The sequence below is a fragment of the Trematomus bernacchii genome, unplaced genomic scaffold, assembly GCF_902827165.1.
Source record: "Trematomus bernacchii unplaced genomic scaffold, fTreBer1.1, whole genome shotgun sequence".
NCBI lineage: Eukaryota > Metazoa > Chordata > Actinopteri > Perciformes > Nototheniidae > Trematomus > Trematomus bernacchii.
The window spans coordinates 5638726-5658325 of NW_022987910.1; the positions used below are offsets into that span (position 1 = coordinate 5638726).

A 19600-nucleotide genomic window follows, 5' to 3' on the forward strand; every position below is an offset into this window, starting at 1 on the left:
ATCACAACATTGGATTTAATTACACAATTGTGACCAAAATAATTCACAATAACGCCACTAGTTTAACTGTTGGGTCTGTTTAGTGTGCACTTTTTCTTTAGTCAGTGTCAAAAGGGATAAGAGCGATGGGTGTTCATAGCTCTTCAGCATGCATGTCACTCTGAAACACCAATTACTGTTTTCTGCATGTTGTAGAGATAGCACTAACAAATTCATGTGTAAAAAGGCAGGATGTTTTTCTAGCTTTCCTGATTAAATCATTTCCTGGACTGAAACGTATGTACTTGTCTCTGTGCGAAAGTGTTAATTTCCAGTACAGAATAATTACATAAAGGGTAAGCCTACAACAAACTCTGAACAATCCCCTCAACGCAAACACATATTGAACAACCCCTGTAGCCTCTGGATGCCATCAGTGTTTCTGGCTGCAGCTGTACAGAGGGAAGATGAAGCCTCATTAACATACCACTGTGACAGTTGAGCCGACATTATGCAGCAGCAAACTCATTGTGAGAGCCGTGGGAGTTTAATCGGTTTATTGATAAATGATCAGCTAAATGTTCCCAGGGGCATATAAATATTGACTTTGATGTCATGTTCATAGTTAAGAGTTGAAAAGTACCGTATGTGATCATGACATGCATTGCAAATGTTTTCTGCAGAGAAAGAAACAAACAAAAGGAAAGACATTTGGAAACGTTTCTCTTTTATTGTCCAAGTATTTTTCTTTCCAAACTGATAACCTTTTTCCTTAATGTCTTTTTAAAAAATCATAAAAGTTCAAGGTGTATTTTGCTCTACTTTGTTCTTAAAAACATAAAAAAAAAAAATCTTAAATGTGATTTTAAACATTTAAAGTATTTACAGTGTAACAAAGTTCTGGTGTGAAGAATAGTACACAGGTGTTAATGGTCCACACTGGGTAAAGGTAAACTACCTACTTATACCTACAGTGCCCCCCCCCGACACCAGGCATGACGGCATCTCTGAGTTTCTTTAAGTGGGTAAATAACAGAAGGATGTCCACATAGAAAAATATGCAGCAGAACTGTTTCTGTGTGAAACCAAGTCTAACAAATCTATACATTGCATTTTTAAATAAACAGTATCCTACTGTGACCCAGCCTTCAAGTAGGTTATAGGAAACGTTCAGTACTGTGATAGAGAGGTGACATGGGTGTCTTTAGTTCAGAGGTGAGAATATTACTCCATAAAGCACAGGAGAAGTGGAGGAGGTGCAGTGTTTTGTATTCTTCTTTTCAAGTGTTCAGAGGTCGTTATGTGTACAAATCTGAATTGACTATGCAAGTCAATCCAGGGCTGAAGTTTAGAAGCCTTTCATTAACGCCTTTTCTACTTACCCGACATTAGAGGTAATATACTGTATGATGGTAACAGAGAAGAATTTAACAATCACTTCCACTACTGAACTATTCCTTCGGGAGAAAGGGAAAGTGTTGGCAGCAGCATCCTTATTTGAGGAGTGCGAGGGTAAAATTAAAATCACCGTTATGGCAGCTTGGTTCATGTCATGCTCATGCTTTAAGTTAAATATACTTTTTTTTTTTTTACAGAAAGATAAGTGGTAGATATGATTGAGACATGATAAATAGATTCCAGGTGGAGCATCATAAATCACAGAAAACATTGGTTTAGGGTCCATTCAAAGGTGTTTTTCCAATGGCAGCATGACTTAGGTAAAAAAAAAAAGAAGCGCCATCAAATTGTATCTAATTAAAACATTCCATCAACTCAAAAGAGGAAAAAGCTCCGATCTGCATTTACATGTTTCCAGGAAAAATGCAAGAACAAAGAGTTGGTACAAATTCTATAAAGGACGTGTCGAAAGAGTCTGAATACTTTCTTAGGGATTAGCGTTAGGTTTTCTTGCTCCCCAGTCTCTTGAAAACACTGATAGCCATGACATCCATCTGGGCCCCCACAGCCTCTGCTCCTCCTGCTCCCCCCGCCCCGGTGCTGCTGCTGACCTTGGAGCTGGCTAGGGTCAGCCCCTCCTTGGCTTTGGGCTTGGTGCTGGTCACCCTGTTGTCCTGTGTGTCAGCAGGTAAGGGCGACGCAGCGGCGCTCTGGTGTGATGGAGGCAGCTTGCCCAGTCTCTGAAGCACACTCACCTTGGCAGGGGGGAGGCCATTTGGGGCGCAAGAGGAGGTGGGGGTGTCAGAGGGATGTAGTTTGAATTTACCTCCCAGGCGCCGCAGGGTGGTCGGTGGTGGTTTGGCCACTGTCTCTTTCTTCTGGGAGGGCATGTTTCTCTTGAGGACGCCAGCATACTGAAGAACGGAGCCTTCTCCGTCACTGTCGTCCTCGTCGTCAACATCCATGTTTGCAGCCATTTTGACAGGCCTCTGCCCGTTCTCCTCTTCATCTCCTCGGCCAAGACGACTGAACACACCGGTGGCCTGCTAGACAAGCAACCATTACAATACAATTCAATACAAAGGTAGCTATTCATGTTTCCTGACAGGCCTTACCTTGTTATTGCTTGTTGTTGTGTCTGCCTTCGATTCAGCCCCAAGTCTTGAAAACACAGAGGTGCGCTTATTACCTATTTAAGGATTAGAAAACAAGTTATTACACAAATACTATTGTGATTTGCTACTGGAAATTCAAAGGAGAGCACCATGAGTTGATTAGAGCCTTGCTGTATAACGTAAAATATATGAGGCATATACTAAACTAAACTATGATTATAACGTACAATACAAGCCTCTGTAGAAGCAAAATAGTGTAATCAAAGACGTACTCTACTACGCGTATCCTCAGCAATCCAGCAGAGGATTCCCCCTCTTGTGTTTTATAAGTTCACATGACTAGGGAAGATCACAAGTCAAAATAATGGTTTATTTCCAGAAATTAAAGTAGCAGCTTCAAAAGAGCGAATTGCTAACATTTTACAAGACTGTTTTTAAATTATAAAAACCTAAACTGTGCCAAAGCCTTAGTTTTACAGCTCTTAGAACGGTTGGGTAAAAGCCATGGAATACAATGAATGCTGTGAAGGTTGTAAAATAAATCAGATATCTGTATTTAGAGTCAAATGTATTTCCAAAATTGGACTTTGTATTTTGTCAAAGCATGCCCGATGTTGAGAAACTGGCTTTTATCAGGGTTCATACACTTTTTCACCAATGATTTTCAATGACTTCTCCATGATCTTTACCTAATTTTCCATGACCGAAAAAAATTACTCTTTCTCAGCGGTACCACTGAAAATGGTTTATTTTAACATGGAACAGGAAAATAAGGTCAGCATATGAAACATGTTGTGCCTATCTAAAACAAATCAAATAGTAGGCTTACTAGCTTCTACACGCTAAAGCAACTGTCGTCAGGGATGCAAACTCATCAGGTATGAAAAAGGTGACAAGGATCCGAGCCCCCGACCCCACGGAATATCGGCTTTCAAATGAGGAATAACAGAGGGTTTTAGCAGTCAGAACAACTAAAGCAGCAGTGGTAATAACAGAAATGCTAAAGAGTTACATCTAATAGAAATATATAAAAGCATTTATTTTAATTGTGTGGCAGTCAGTTTATAATTTTGGCAGCACTGTTGAGCATTTTGAAAATGTATTTTCATGCCTCTGTGCAAAGCTTAGTCTTTCTATCTTTATAGCCAGCGGTGTAAAGTAACTAAGTTCATAAACTCAAGTACTATACTTGGGTACAATTTTGAGATACTTGTACTTTATTTAAGTATTTCAATGTTTTGCTACTTTGTTCTTCTACTCCACTACAGTTCAGAGGAAAATGGTATTTAATACCTTTAGTTACTTCACAGATGTGGATGAATGATGTGAAATATAATCAAGTGTTAAATCAGACTTTAGTTCCTCCTGGAGTAAATTCACAAGCTACCCTGCAGTATACAAAGTCATTCAAACTAGCTGCACCTTTACCAGCTTTGAGAACACTTTCATGATCAATCATTATAAAACATATCATATATATTATTCTGAAATGGACCAATCTGCACAATGACTATTTTTACTGTCGCTACTTTAACTATATTTTGATGATAATTATTTTCTACTTTTAGTGGAGGAACATTTTGAATGCAGGACTTTTACTACAGTATTCCTACACTCTGGTACTTCTACTTTTACTCAAGTACAAGACCTGAGTACTTCTACTTTTACTCAAGTACAAGATCTGAGTACTTCTACTTTTTCTCTAGTACAAGATCTGAGTACTTCTACTTTTACTCTAGTACAATATTTACTTATACCACCTCTGTTTATAGCCTATGAAAAAAACTATTAGAAAACTAAGGATAAAGCTAACGTTAGCAGATAGTGACAATGTATGCTAGTTAGCTAGCTCAACGATTCCTTAAATAATAATGCGACAGAAAAACGTTTCAGTTCACATCACGCTCTGCCGCTCCAACAGGGAGCTCTGCTCTGAACGGCACGCTCTAACAGCTGTTTACCAGCCGTCCAGTCTGTGCCACAGTGACTCCGGACCACACGGTTACTGTTAACGAACGCACCGTAGGTAGCCGACAGGCAGGAAGACTCGAGCACACAGCTCGTGCTTCATATATAAAAAAATAACACCATGCGCGTCATGATGGCACATAACAGCTCGCGACCGCAGATTATTTCGGCAATTAGATCAAATGTAAATTATATTTAACGCAACTTTAGTTACATTTCTATGACTTTTCCAAAACTTTGGGAAAAATATTGTTTTCCATAACTTTGCATTTTGAATTTCCATGACTTTTCCAGGTTTTCAATGACCGTACGAACCCTGTTTTATATTTAAACATCTAATCAAATGAAATACAAACAATTGTGTTTTCATACTATGATTTTTTGTTTTTAAGAATTATGGTGACTAATGATTAATGAATTCTAATGCCAAATTATTTCAAAAGAAAAAGGCAACCAGAAATAGAGCATTGTAGCAGTTTACAGAGTTGCAACTCTTTTAAAGAGACAGAACCAATCGGAGAATTGGTGTCACAGGACAGAAAAGACAAGAGTCTAAGATTTTATAGTTGGGTTAAATGTAGACAAAGGACAGTAAAGACAGCAGAGGGACAGAGGGTGCAGGGGGAAGTATTAGTGAAGACAGGGGATTAAACTACGAGAGAAAGTAATGAGGGTCAAAGGCTTTCTTAAATCAGCCCGAGTCACCCCATTTAGTTTTAATATGAATGAAGTCCATGAAAATGTTAAGTATTGATTAGATGTGGAGCACCAGCTTTATTGTCGCGAGTTGTCAGCAAGGCCCCCGGGTCAGGCCTACCTTTCTTGGCCTGCTGGGCCAGGATGCGGCGTGTACGAGGCGTGGAGCCTTTGGGCATGTTGATGATGTACTTGCCTTCCATCTCAGCTGTCACACGTCGGCGCTTCACTGCCTGCAAACTGTTCCCCTCGTCAGCCGGCTGACTTACAACTGACAACAGAGTGATCGGAACATGAGGATGAACAGAGGTAAGAAATAAGACAGGACGTCTACATAGGGACAGGAAATACGGGGTAAGAGGTTTAATATATTTACCTGCTTTGCCACTCTTGTTTGCTTGCATGTTGGACACGGTGACAGAGAGGTGGTTGTCAGGCCGACGGGCTGGAGTGGTCGGCGGGGAGTCGCTGCTCAAAGCGTTGGCGATCATACGAGTGGCAGCTGAGGGAAAGCAGAAACATTTAAATAAGTTGTGTTTAAAAAATAAATGGAGACTAGAGCAAAAAAGTGTTTAACTCAATATTACAATTAATTTTGTTCAATGATTTTAGGAACAAAATATTTTTGTTGTAATCTGCATTTAAATAAACCACGCACTGAGTAGCATTTCAATGTAATGCTGCTAAATCATACTTCACTACCACTATATAAGTCAGCAAAAATCATGGTACACTATTATAGATTAAGCTTGCAGAGCAGAATACAAAGCGAAGAATAGAAGGTTGGGGTAATTATATTTGATTAATTGTGCAGCTCTATGTGGGATTTCTAGACACTGCAAAGTCAGAAAGTGATGCAGTTTGTTTTAGTAACATAAGGTTGATTTTCTTTATCTTTAAAAAGAAACAATTACTCTTTATAATGCCCTAATACTTGTCATAACAACTGCGTCATCATGCGATGATTGAGTTAGTTAGAAAAACAACCTAAATTGTTCATTTCTATATCACATGAGGTCTGCTGGTAATACTGCTCCTGTGTGAATGGCTTCAAGTCTTAAATGATGGCTTCTTTGATTTAATAACTGTTGATTCCTTTATCTTCAGGCTGGGCTGATATATGGGTCACATGGTTGTCTCAGTACAATGTAGCAATGTAAGTTGTGTGAAATTAGAAGAAAGACATTCTTTTAAATTGCTTATACAAAAAGGGTTTTCACAAAAGGCTGCAATGATACAAAAAAAAAAGTGAATATGATAAAATGTAGACACTTACGAGAATTGGCAGTTCGCCTGAGCTCAGCTTTAACACTGGTCTGTCCTGAGGAGATGGCTTCTGTGGCCATTTTGCACATGTCCTGAAGAGAGGATACAAATGACAGAGGTTATGTAAGCTCAGCCTACTGCAGTAGCTTTGAAAGGCAACCATTCTACATGACTGCATCCACAACAAAAGTCAAAATATACTATGCATTTATATCAGCACATGGTCAAAAAGGTGACATGTAGCAGCAGTCACCAATGTTTTAATGTTTTGCTAGGCCATGTGACTTAGCACTCTTATAGACGTAGTGTTTGCTGTCCTTTTATTTGATTTATTTTTTAGATCTGAAGTTTGCCTATCAACACTGCTGTCAGAGCAAAATGAACATGGATATGAGAAGTCAGTTGCCCATGCCTAATGCAAAAACACACATTTTGTGAAACGGCATTGTTCACGTTTGGCTGTTTATGCACACTGACGTCGGTGCTTTCAGTGTCCTTCACTTTCATTGCAGGAAAAAATCTGCACCGTGTGTTGCATGCAGTCTCTTTTCATTCAACAATGATGCATAAACTAAAAGTGCCTTTTCTGTCTAATATTATTATTAAGATGATTATAAATATTATCAAACGTCTGATCTTACCTGCCTGTAGACCTGCTTGGCATGTTTAAGAATGGCAATGATGTCACCAATGACTGTTATCCCGAGGTCCATCATGATGTCTTTGCTGAGGTCCATCAGCATGCTCTTGCTAATTCTGCAGCGAAAAATCAGAAAAAATGTATGTACCCAAAGTCGATCATGATTACATTGTTTTTCAATACATATTTTGTCTGTTTGGAAAACTTTATAAGACTGAAACTTATTCGTTTATTGTATTGAGAGCTCAGCTCTGATTAGAAAGGTGCAAAGGAAATTCACGTGTTCACAGCGCAACACAGTGAGGCTAAAGTGTGCTGTACAGAGCAGCCTATGAAAAGCAGACATTAGGTTACCTGTTGTCCACGAAGGAGACTGCATAAGTGACTGCGAGGCCGACTGGGATCCCAGCATCCTTGAAGAACTGAATCCACTCCGACGTGGCTTAAGAAAAAATAAAATAAAGACTGTTAGAAACAATACAACAGAAACTATTTCAGTCAAACACAAGGAAAAACACATTTATTATGTTAACAGGTTTAGAATGAAAATAAATACAGTATATTGTTTAAGACAATAACTAGTGGTTTACTTAAGAATGATTTTAAATGTAATGGAGTATTTTGTGCATGAACAGGTTAAGGGTCCGAGTACACCTTCCACCACTACTTATACAACTATATGAACAGTATAAAGACCTGGAAAAGAAAAGTATCAAGTTATACTCCCAGTGATACTGAACACTACAGTGGCTCTAAACGCTAGTGGGGGACGCAAACCTGAGCAGACAGCATGCTGACCATTGCTAGCTGGAGGTTATTTATAACACTATTATGAACCGTCCGGTGATTTGAGTAACATATTTAGATTTAGGGTGAAGGGTGCACATTAGCAGCTGCCAGGACAATGACTCTGTCTAACGTGCTTTGACTGTGACTGATGATCTAACATTGACAAAGAGACAAAACTCACACTGCGTCTAAAACATCATTTAGCACCTGGAAAGAGAGAGAACTACCACTCACAATCCAATACTTTAAAATAATATTACAGTAGATTTGTGGAACAGTGTGAAACGCTATCGTTTTGGTCAGTGCCGGTTAGCTCGTGTTAGCATAAGACGATGATCACGCTAAATATAGCCCCTCTCAACATGTAAAAGGTCGATAACTCATTGTACCATTCTGGATTAAACGTTCATTTAATCAATGAAAGTGAAAGCAAGCGTTTTAGATATTAAATCCGTTTTTAGAAACGTTTTTGTTAGCATTCTCCATTAGCATAGCTTCAGCTATGAATCAAGAGGCGCGACCGGTCGTCTTCGACATTCACTACAAGGAAACCCGGTTATAAAACCTCTGAATGGATACAACAGCCATGTCTCACAAACAGAGAAACCACCGAAATAATTTAAACGTTGCAAAGTGTTAACGCTGGCTCGCCGGGCCTTTATGCTCTCACCTGTTGTCACGGACGCCATGTTTACAACAAACGTGTGGTGACGTCAGTTCGCCCTGCTCCCGTGACGCTCCTTCCGCCCAAACCACTAGTCATGTAGTTTAATGTATGGACGCTAGAGGACAGCAAAGACTGCAAACTAACAGACAACTTCACAAGCAAACACCAACAGTATAAGTATGGATCATGCAAAATGAAAATGTTAAGCACCAGACACTTTTTAATTGCTATATTAATTTAATTGAAAATAGTGATGCATTAATTTGTTCATCACTTCAATGCGTGTCGATTTATATTTTGTATTAATAACCTATATCAATTCACTCAAGTAAAGTGCAAGTCAATGTATAATGTAATGCGTAAATGTACTTTGTGACATTACACCACTTCTTGTCCAACAGGGCCCAGTCATTGCTGCAATTTGTCAAAAAAAGATTCCCCCTTATGCTGTGTTCACACCGGACGCGATGCGACGTTTGGGGGCGGCGCGTCTGTCCACGTCTCTGCATTGACTTTACATGTAATCGCGCCGCCCCCAAACGTCGCATCGCGTCCGGTGTGAACACAGCATAAGTCTGATTCTAAAATGTCCCAACAATGTGCAAGCACAAATCAGAAACTTTAACACATTTTAGACACAGTTTATTGTTGTCAAGTTTCCTATTCTCTCTTTGTGAACATGACAAACAGGTTTGAGTCAGGTTCACGAAGAAGATGATGCAGGTACGACAAGCAGCAAACCCTCATGTGTCTACAGATGTTGCTGATAAATAGTAGGCCTACTTTACTATTGGTCGCCTCTTCTCGTAGTTTTAAAAAAAATATTTAATTTGATATTATTTTGAAAATTCAGCAGATGCTGATTAAAAAGTCTAATTTGTTTTAAATAACTTCCATGTCATGTGACCAAATGACCCCACGTTAGTGCAGCATTGTATAATTAAACTGGACAAGTAAGGAATATTTCAATTATTTTTTGATTTTATATGATTTTTTAAAATTCTGCTGTTTTATCTTGATTGAAAAGTATTTTTCAATAGTTTTCAATTCAAGTAGCCCAATGAAAATCCTGCAAAGTTCAAGCATTTATAGGTGAGAGACATGTATCTTGTAATATGTTGTTTATTTATGTAATCTCTTCACAAATTGGAAAGGAAGTCCATTTGCTCAAATCAGAGATAGCTCACCCATCTTTTGCAGCTTAAAAATCAAGACACAAACCTTTAAAATCTAAAGTTTTATAAGACAGCACAAAGGAAGAAGCTGAAATCTGGATACAGAAGATCACAGAGCTCTCACTTCAAAGGTGAGTTAGAAAATGTGTAACACTTTGGTCCTTTTCAAGGTAAAAGAAAATGAAAATGATTAGTTAGTTATTCGTTATTAAAAATAAACAGTACTTTATAGTGAAGTGCAGACAAATATTAAGTTATGTAAAATAATATTCACTGAAAAAACAGACCAGTTGATATGAAAGCACCATCATTACATTGTCATGTAATTAACCATGCACCCTAAATATCGCTCTTTTTAATTTGTGGAGTCTGATACACATCTTGAACAAAGTTTATTTGGGCCTTTCACTTCTGTAATTTCACATATTATCAATGTATCAAATCACAATTTATCTGTGTAACAAAAGTGCAACCTTTTCCAATGAGACGTAAATATAACAAAACATCGATGACAGGGATGGATAAGAAAATAAGCATTGCCTTTCTGAAATGGAGGAACATTGTGGCTGCACATCATTCATAAATGAAACAAAAAAAAAGGTTGTTAGATAGATTGAAAAACAATTTGTTCATGATGATTGTCTTAAACCTTAGTGGTACAAGAAGTATGTTGAATAACATTTTAATATTGTAACAGAAAGGATAATCAAACAATACATCATCACACTTGACATAGAGTAGCTGTCAGTTTGAGCACTGCCTGAATTGCTACATAACGTTTATCCAAGAGGACAAGAAGTATTGCATTTCATACCAGGGAAAACATGACAACAGAGTGTACACATTGAAATAAAAGAAAATCCAACATTCTTCCCATCATAGAAAAATAGGAAAGCTCTTGTTCAGTTAACTCTAACATAGCCTTTGAACATTACTAGAGGATTTCTTATAACTCTCCTAACCCTCTTTGTCACATTTTCAAATTCATTAGCAAATGATATGTGATTGTTAACATACAGAAACAAAATATTTAATAATGTCAATGAAATCCTAGGCAAAGAAAATAGATGTGTGGTGACCTGTGGCATACAGTAAGTGTTTTATCATTTAAAGTCCAAGGGCCCTCTGAGATCTGTTTACAACAGTTGAAGATATAGCAGGCAATTCATATTGAACCATGATGAAATCACAAAATGATTACTGGGCTCTCAGAGCGACAGCTGCTGGGAGTTCACTGTGTTATCGGCTTCCTTTGGAAATTAAACGCTCTGATGATACAAGCAGTGCGTTTATTTATCCGGAGCCTCACCTACAGCATGTATAACCTTCTGGCCCATTACAGTTTGTTATAAGTAGCACCACAAAACCTATGTACATGAGAACTATTGAATATGTTTTATGATTATTCTAACACCAAAACATATTCTCATCACATTTGCATTTGGAGAGAAATCAAAAGGCATTTCTAACATCCAACACCGCCCTTACTCAACATTTAAAACAAATAAAAATGAGGTCTGTCCATTTTCTGACCGCCAAGAGCCACATCTAAACATTTATACCATTGATCTAGCGATTGTTTTTGAATAAACATGTGTATTTATTGAAAATAAAGTTTCTTATTCAGCAAAAATACAATCACAGAACATGTTAGTCATAACAAAACTACATTTTTTTCTTTTAGTACACATGGACATGGATTAACATCATAATACGTATTCATTTCAAGGCTTAATCTGTGGCTATCCTTAAAACACACATTTCTTTTACAGAGTAACCATTTATTAAGTGATATGTTTATAACGGACAGAAATGCATACTCGGTATGAAACATTTAGTCCTTAAATAAATCATTTTAGTCAGTATGATATAGTCCGAACACTTTTAATATCTGTATCGACATTAAATGACACTAGTTTGTATTTCCTCATGTTGTGCTAACTAAGAATGAAGTGGCATTAAGGTGTCAGTAGCTTTTGGACAGACCTCACAAAGAAACAAAAAAAAGAAAGGCGTTTTCACAAATGTCTAACATCATCATCATAAACATACATTTAATGTAACTTGACTAGTTCTTTATATTGTTTACAAAACATAAATACACATTGAAAGAGGCAGTTACATCGTGCTTCATGTTGAGGGACAGGGCAGTACTTTTTTTCTTCCTTTAGAAAAATATTCTTTTAAAAACTAAACCTCAGTAACATTTTTTCTTCATTGACAAAAATATCCCATTTAAATCTGCAGACATTCATATTTTACAATCATGGTACATACACATATATATATATGTGTAACCTGTATATATGTATGCATAAAGGTTTGATGATCATTTTTTGTAGTGCACAACGTGCCTCCAAAGTTGCCAAATGAAAATACCATAAAATAATGAAATAATATTTATGATGCAATAATAATAGTAACAGTTGTGAGAAAATCACCAGATTAAAAACAAAGAACAAAACAAGAAATGGCAACAGCACAAGTGAAAGCCGAGGTAAAAGCAAAACGATCGAACACACAAACATAAACATTCAAATATATAACAATTCTCACTCAAACATACAGGAAAAACAAATTGTACAAATTCACAGGCAACGAAGGGACGCAAACTCAACGACATCTTCTCCCCTTTTGTTTCCAGGTGTTGCTTTGGGCTCAATCACCACATCAACCTCAATAAAGAAAGAAATAAACGGGCCAGGTGTCTCAGAGTGGATGCACTCACAATAAACGCACCCCCGCCTTGTCTCCGCTGAGAGAACAGGGGAGGTACAGAGACAACTGAGCCCAAATGTTTCGAGGTTGCCTGAATCGCTGCTAAAAAACGTTTGTCCTGTAAATAAAGGCATTGGTTCACATCTGATTGATTCTGAGCAAAACACAGAGTATCATATCTTCAATTCAGAGACTTGAAAGGGATGATGTTAATATACGCATGTAGGCTCTGTGTTATGGAGGTGTTCTTACTAAGGCTACACCTCCACACAGTTGGCAAAAGCAAGATTTACTTTTGTTTCTTTTTTATGTTTTTAACATTTGGCTCTTTCTGCATTTTCAACATTTGGTTCCAAAACCGGATGGTTAGCATGGGAGTCATTCTCTTGATCCATCACGTCCACATTTGAGTCCGTCAAGCTTAGTTGCACTACCTTTCCTTCCTCCTTGCTAAACTTGTCTCTGTCCTTGCTCTTAACCGGCCTCGCAACAAAAGACGTGTCCCATCTTCATTATGTGAACATTGAAAAATGGCTCAGCAGAAGACAGTTGCATCTGTCTTGCATCTTGCGTTCATCAATTTATCTATGTGTGTGCTTAAAAGGATTTAGTTCCTGTTCACTGCTAGTGTCTGCATGGGGGGGGGGGGGGGGGGGGGGGGTGTTGCATCCATGTCCTTGTATGATAAGGTGCAAAAGGGCTTGCTGGTTGGGTCAGTCACTCAAGGTCCCAAAGGCTGGTGGGGGTCTTCGGGCTCTCAGGGTTCGAAGACTTCAGACAGAGGGAGAGGAAGAAACACAAGACAGAAGAGGAGAAGATACGCAGACGGCAGAAGAATTAAAAAAGAAGAAAACACGAATGAAGTAAGCACAAGAATCAGACGAGGCTCGGATACTCAGATCCCCGATATGCCAAGTCCAAACAACACACGCAGAGGCGAAGGGAAGTCGAGCAGATTAAAGGTTAGAGGTGAGCGAGAAACCATCAGTTTGTCTTTTCACATGAACAAAATGTCCTTCGACCCCATTTCAGATTTGCACAAATAGATTCAGCAACAAGAAGAAGGAGGAAAGGGATGGAATAGGATGAGAGCAAGAGCACTTGAAAAGTCAACCGACAGAGGGAACGAGGTGGGGGCACTGGTGCTGGTTGGATCATTAACTGAGCGATGAATGTTCATTGTTAATTAATCTTTTACTTAAGTTTACATAAAACCATTTTAAGATTTGCAACGTGGATTTTTTGACTGTTTTTATTCACGTATCTTGTTGCAGCTATTCTAATATAAAACATTAAATGATTTATGTATTGGTGGTTAAGGTTAGAATTCATGTAACTAATGTGCAAATATATGGCTCTTGATTGGAATGTGTAAACTTTAACCCCATCAGATACAAACTATATTCTTCAATAAGTGAGACTGATGGGTTCTCTGTATGTACTTGCCTCAGCCTGTACTTCCAGCGGGCATAACGTGTGTGCGTGTTGATATGTGTGCGCGTGTCTGTCGGTCAGTCAGAGTGCCAGCAGCGAAGGCGAGTTCAGGGAATCAGACGACTGCTCGCTACTGCTGTTCCGCTGGTTGGCACTGACCCCGCAGGCTCCCTCTGGGTAGGTGAACACAAATGAAGATGTGTATGAGGTGTTGTAGTTGCCAATGGCCGCTTCGTCATGGTTACCACCACCACCACCACCACTGTCGCTGGCCATGAAGCACGGCCTGCCTGCTGCCGGCTCACTTGAGCCATAGAAAGAACGAGAAAACTCTACCTCCTGCATTATCCCTGGCGGAAGCTGCTGCTGCTGCTGGACCGGAGGATGGGACTGTGTGGAGGCCGGATGGGCTGTGTAGGCAGGAGGCAGATAGAAAGAGTCTTCCCTCGCAGCCAAGCCCACGATGGAGACCGGAGGTTGTAAGGTCACGGGAGGGAGCTGGAGCTGGACTTGAGGCATCTGCACCGAGCCCTGCTGTGATGCCTCCGTGTACGAGATCTTACAGGACGGCTGGTGGGCCACCAGGACAAACTCCAGACGCTCCTTCTCCTTCTGCAGCTCAGAGATCTCAGCCTCCAGCTCGGCCTTCTCCTCCTCCAGGATGTCCGTCTCCTGTGGGCATGAACAGAGAAAGAAAGAAAAAGGAACAGGAGGGTAAAACAAAGGATGGTAGAGGAGGGAAGAAGATGTGCAGAAGAAAGAGAGAGAAAATGTGTTAGTTACTCCAAACCTCTACTATAGTGTTTGTGGGTGGATGTATCCATCCCAGCAAAAATACCTCCTTCACCTCCAGTTAAATATGTAGGTTGGTTTATGTAAGAGACCATTAATTAGTCCATAAATAGTTTGTATTGAGGACTGTAATTTTCATTACCACAGCTCAACACCCCATTATCCTAAACCATAATCTAACATGTCCCCATTTATCAACACACAATGCAATGCGAGGCAAGGTAAAGTATGTCATTATGATCATTACTCATTCTGGTAGTTAAAACAAGGCCTAGCTCACCGACTGCAGTCTGTCTGTGAGATCTCGTCTGCGGTTTCTACATTTAGCGGCAGCCAACTTGTTTCTCTCTCGCCGAACACGCCTCTTCTCCTCCTCCTCAGGTGTTAGCTATGTTGAAGGAGAAAAATATCAAACAGATTAAGATCAAAGTTTTATATTTTATTGAAAATATTTGTATATTGTGTTTGGACTGTGTCAGTGAGACAACACCAGCTATGGTTGTCTTGAGAGCAAAATGCCCTTTTTTCAAAAAAGGTTTCCTAAAAGTTTGGCGGAAATGCTTATCCTCCCCCCACAGACCCCAACATATACCTGACCTTCTCTGACAAAACTTCATACTAGCATATGCATATGGTCAGCATTCAGTAGACTGGAAGTTACTCTTTTTATGCTTGTTACCTATGACCGTGAAAGTGTTTGTGCACACTACTGCTCATCAACACAGTAAACTGTGGTTGAATCTGATTGTTTTGACCCCAATGTAAACAATGTACCTATACTGTATGTGTAACATGTCAACAAACAAACAATTCAAGCACACACACTTACTAACACACCAACATCTCCATCCTCACTCACAGACTCCTCTCGGGTACGACGGCTGCGGGTTCTGGATTGGCGGATGGCGCCTGGAGCTGGGCCTTGAGTGTCTGAACTTGTGGGGTTGAATGCAGACCCTGAGGAATAACTGGGGCCTGGCATGTCATACGGGTCAACCAGTGACACTGGCTGGGTCATTGTTGTTGTCCCAGTCCCACTCAGGCCAGAAGCCTGGGAGGAGACGAGGGTTGGCTGTACCATCCACTGCAGATCCTGACTGGTGGTGATGGCGGTGACGGTGGGCACGAATGAACTGGGCATTTCCCCTCCGACACTGGTCCCTGGCCCGATGCCCACAATGCTCAAGCCAGCTCCTGCTGAGACACACTCCTGTGCAGGAAATGGAAAAACTGGTTTTAAACATCATCTTAAGCCATAGGTTAGTAAACATATTCAGACAAACATACGTAGAAATGCAGGCAGAAACAAGCTTCGATCAACTGCTTTCTTAAAGTGTTTGTCATATTTAATAAAAACCTATTGGAGCCACGCAAACAGCATTACAGGCAACTTAAACAACCAAATGCTGCTATCAAGGTTCCAATTGTTAAAAACCAATATATTTCAACTCAATTTGAATTAAGGTAAAATACAAATGAATACATGAAATGACATAAAGTTATTTTGTAATTTATTTTTATAATATCCTGACATTTTAAATTTAATGCATATGAATTATTAGCCTATTTTAATAAATCTTTTAAACTTCCTGCCCTGTTTTGGTGTAATTTAGGAAGCCTTTTGTAATACCTTGGTAAAGATCAGTATATTTGCTCTATATATTGAGTTTTGAATCTTGAATTGTTTGTCTCACAACTTATATATTTTAGGCTTGTATACATATACAATAAAGTTTAAATCTGTCGCTTGTGTTTTGTGTTTTATTTTAGATAAGGAAGGAGAATGTATTGCATTAGTTAACGTTCATATAAAGCGTGATAAGACGGACAGGCGGCTCGACCAATCATCTCTCTCATAGAGCGTGGCCCCGCCTTCTCCCCCCTCCTCGTCACACCCCTGGTGTTTCCCTTGGCAACGCGACGTAGCACTCCAAAATAGAACAAGCATTTACGTCACGGCGAGGCTCCGCTGCTTACGTACGGGGGTTCCGTTCTGCGGTGTGCTGTAAACTGAGCACGTTGTCATAGCCTGAGGGCTGCTGCCGGGACTACTAGCAACAGATATACCTACAACATTAAGACTGAATTATATATTTAGCAAAATAATGTTTTATCTGAACACCCAGTGGCAGGACACCCAGTGGCAGTACGTTGTACGCTATTGATTTGTCTATTATTATGATAGCTTAGCCAGATAGCCTATGTCATAATGTCTCAACTACAAAACACATATGGGTTGCTAAACTACCACATGACCTGCTGTAGTTATGAATAAATGCAAATATAACAGCTTTAACATTGTTAAATGTATTATTGTTATTATTTTGAATATTGTCTTACCTGTGGAGCACCGGTGGTCGGTGGGCTTCCGAAGGAGTCCACCGAGGAAAGGTACTGTGACTCTATAGATGGAGAGGAGCTCCCACGGGATCCGCTGTCTGGGTCGCCGGGGAACCCTTGGTACATCTCCCCGGAGGGACCGAGAGAGAGCAGGACTCCCGCAGTGAGGTCTTCTGAGAGCGCGTGGTTACCTGCAATGGCAGGGCAGTCCCACACAAAAACATAACTAAAGGAGAATGATGTGACAGGCGTTGTGAAGTTAGCCCAACCAAACCTACATTGATAATGGATACAAAGTTGGATAAACCCACCACAAGTTTTAGCCTCATTGTGTGTGCATGAATAAATGAATCGTTGAAGAATATTCCTAAATCCAGTTTATGTTATGCCTAACAACATGTTGAGGTATTTTGTAAAAGCAAAGAAAGCACGAAAGTATTTATTTGGTAATCTCTTAAGAAGCCTAGTCGAAAGATGTGTAGCCTACTTGTTAATGTTTCCAACCTACTTTTAGACTGCATTTTTTTATCAAACACATAGACACATCGTCCATAAAAAATCAATGTTGACTTACCGTTCCTGATCTTTTTGCAATTTCCTGGTAAAATGCTCTTGGTGTCTTTCCAAAAAAGTTGCATGAAGAAGTTTAATCCAGTTCCCCGCGTTTACGGGGAAGCGTCCCAATTCAATATGTTAAAAAGTCCTCTCGTTTCGCTTTAAATCCTCGAAGCGTGGTCCTTTATCCGCTCGTCAAATGTGCGATTATGTATCCATAAAGTCCACTCTATGTACGCTGGAGGACGTGAGAAGTGACCTGTTACGGTACACAGTAGCAGATCTGGTCCTATGAATGAATCCATCCTCGCGGAGAACCAGAGCCTTTCTAGAGGTGGAGTTCCTCTGACGTACATGCCCATATTTGGACCGAATGTTGTGTTTGGTATCCTTGGTGACGTTGAGGGATTCCCTCTCCCACAGAAATGGACCAGAAGCTCACCTCGCTGTCGGATAATAATAGATGTGTTTAGTACTATCATAGGCACAAGATATTTCTCACCGTCTGACTATTTCTGAGAGGAAATTTTAAGAAACTTCGGTGAGATAAATTTGGAAAGTATCTATTTATGACTATCTATGCTGGAACATTATTTTGGGGCATATAGGTTAGCCTACGTCAATACATTATAACAGTTAGGCTACTATTACATAAACGGAATAAATAACATGCCAAAGCCACTATAGTTTGTCTGAATGGCATGCAGGTTCGCTTTAGCAGCATGGTAAACAATATATGGCTATACATTAGCCTATAATGCAACACACACAAATGTATGTCCCTCTCTGAAGGAATCCTGGCAGGCATTCAACGGAAACCCTCCTGTAAAGTTTCTCAGGACACGCCCTGGGGAGTCCTCTGAGTTTGAGGAGCTTAACGTAATGTGAGGAAAGACTCCTTTTCACTTGTGTCTGAACACGCCCTTTACATGGAGGCAGGCACAGTGCCAAGTAGCCTAGCCTTTAGATTTGCCACAGGTTTGCAACACAGCATCAAACCTACGCTAGGCTATAGCACCGAATAACATACAATTTTAGATACATATTTAGTTGTAATAAGACTCAATGAAACAGAAGCAACAATATCCTCATTACAATGAACAAAAACATGAAATGGTAAACAGTGTAACTCTATCATGGACAGTGGGCAGCAGTGACGGAAATCGGTTCCTGTCATTGCAAACATCACCCGTTGGAGCAGAAAGTGATTCATTATGATAGCCTACTACATGATGAGGACACAAGTGGGAATGTGGCAGGTGGGAGGTTGGCTTTGGTGGGGGAGCTTGCGGGAAAATCGGGTCGCAAGTCATGAATGAAAATCTAAAATTCAATGTACTTTCGGTGAATGTCAAGGGGCGGGCATGCTGCTGTGCAAAGGACTACAGCTACTGCTCATGTGTGTAAAGGCATGAGCAAAAGGGAAGAGTTGGGGATAACAGCCAACAGGTTATTAGTCAGCAGCACTACAACAACGTCACAGACGAGGATCCACGGAGGACGTGTGTGTCCCATCCGAGCTGCCGTTACCGGTGCTGCTGAACCGGGGATGACTAACTCGTTGATGTAAGTTGTTCATGGTGGGGAATTGTTGAGGTGGATAGCTGATAACGCAGGCAAACAGCCCACATTCATGGGGAAATATACGATAATTCCACGACATTCCGGGGCGAGGGTAAGAAGAAATCACAGAGATAACTGGTTAATATCACCCTTTGCTGCTTAAAATACGATTAGATTTAAGAGTAACACAATCAAACACGTGTCTATTTCTTTATACATGGCAAAAATATCACAAAAACTCACGTAAAACAGGTTTTCAGGCTAAAAGTAACCGGTACCATGTGCTATCCTCGAGACTGAGTGTGTGTAGCGTTGTTCTGTCGCCATGGATATGCTGTGCCTCTGACGTATACAATTTGGTCTTTTTTGTTATGCTGCCTGGCAACAGGTTTCCGTGGTAACCGGCTACAGCAGGAGCAGACAATATGGCTTCCGGATTCTTTCTGTGCTGGATATCCGAGGAAAGCTGAATATACAACAGGCAACAGCGACTGTTATTGTTGTT

At 39.9% G+C, this 19600-nt stretch overlaps 2 protein-coding genes across 6 annotated transcripts; both read right to left on the reverse strand.

Annotated features, from left to right (window-relative positions):
* Nucleotides 1-685: 685 nt before the first annotated feature.
* cunh19orf47 (chromosome unknown C19orf47 homolog) lies at nucleotides 686-8593 on the reverse strand. Of its 4 annotated transcripts, none has more exons than XM_034115296.1 (8): nucleotides 8522-8593; nucleotides 7417-7504; nucleotides 7064-7178; nucleotides 6433-6514; nucleotides 5533-5658; nucleotides 5353-5427; nucleotides 2493-2566; nucleotides 686-2420 (listed from the first exon to the last, which is right to left on the reverse strand). In XM_034115296.1, exons 1-8 carry the CDS (start codon nucleotides 8538-8540, stop codon nucleotides 1878-1880), a joined length of 1122 nt encoding a protein of 373 aa, XP_033971187.1. In that variant the 5' UTR covers nucleotides 8541-8593; the 3' UTR covers nucleotides 686-1877. The 4 variants fall into 4 exon arrangements, with proteins under 4 accessions (XP_033971187.1, XP_033971186.1, XP_033971184.1 ...); XM_034115295.1 differs by having other exon boundaries at nucleotides 686-2423; XM_034115293.1 differs by having other exon boundaries at nucleotides 686-2423; nucleotides 5278-5427.
* A 4479-nt stretch (nucleotides 8594-13072) lies between these two features.
* fosb (FBJ murine osteosarcoma viral oncogene homolog B) lies at nucleotides 13073-17805 on the reverse strand. Of its 2 annotated transcripts, XM_034115373.1 has the most exons (6): nucleotides 17552-17805; nucleotides 16978-17168; nucleotides 15467-15847; nucleotides 14918-15025; nucleotides 14182-14517; nucleotides 13073-14018 (listed from the first exon to the last, which is right to left on the reverse strand). In XM_034115373.1, the coding sequence occupies exons 1-6, from the start codon at nucleotides 17613-17615 to the stop codon at nucleotides 13953-13955; spliced, it is 1146 nt and encodes a 381-aa protein (XP_033971264.1). In that variant the 5' UTR covers nucleotides 17616-17805; the 3' UTR covers nucleotides 13073-13952. The 2 variants fall into 2 exon arrangements, with proteins under 2 accessions (XP_033971264.1, XP_033971263.1); XM_034115372.1 differs by having other exon boundaries at nucleotides 13073-14517.
* Between the last annotated feature and the right edge of the window lie 1795 nt (nucleotides 17806-19600).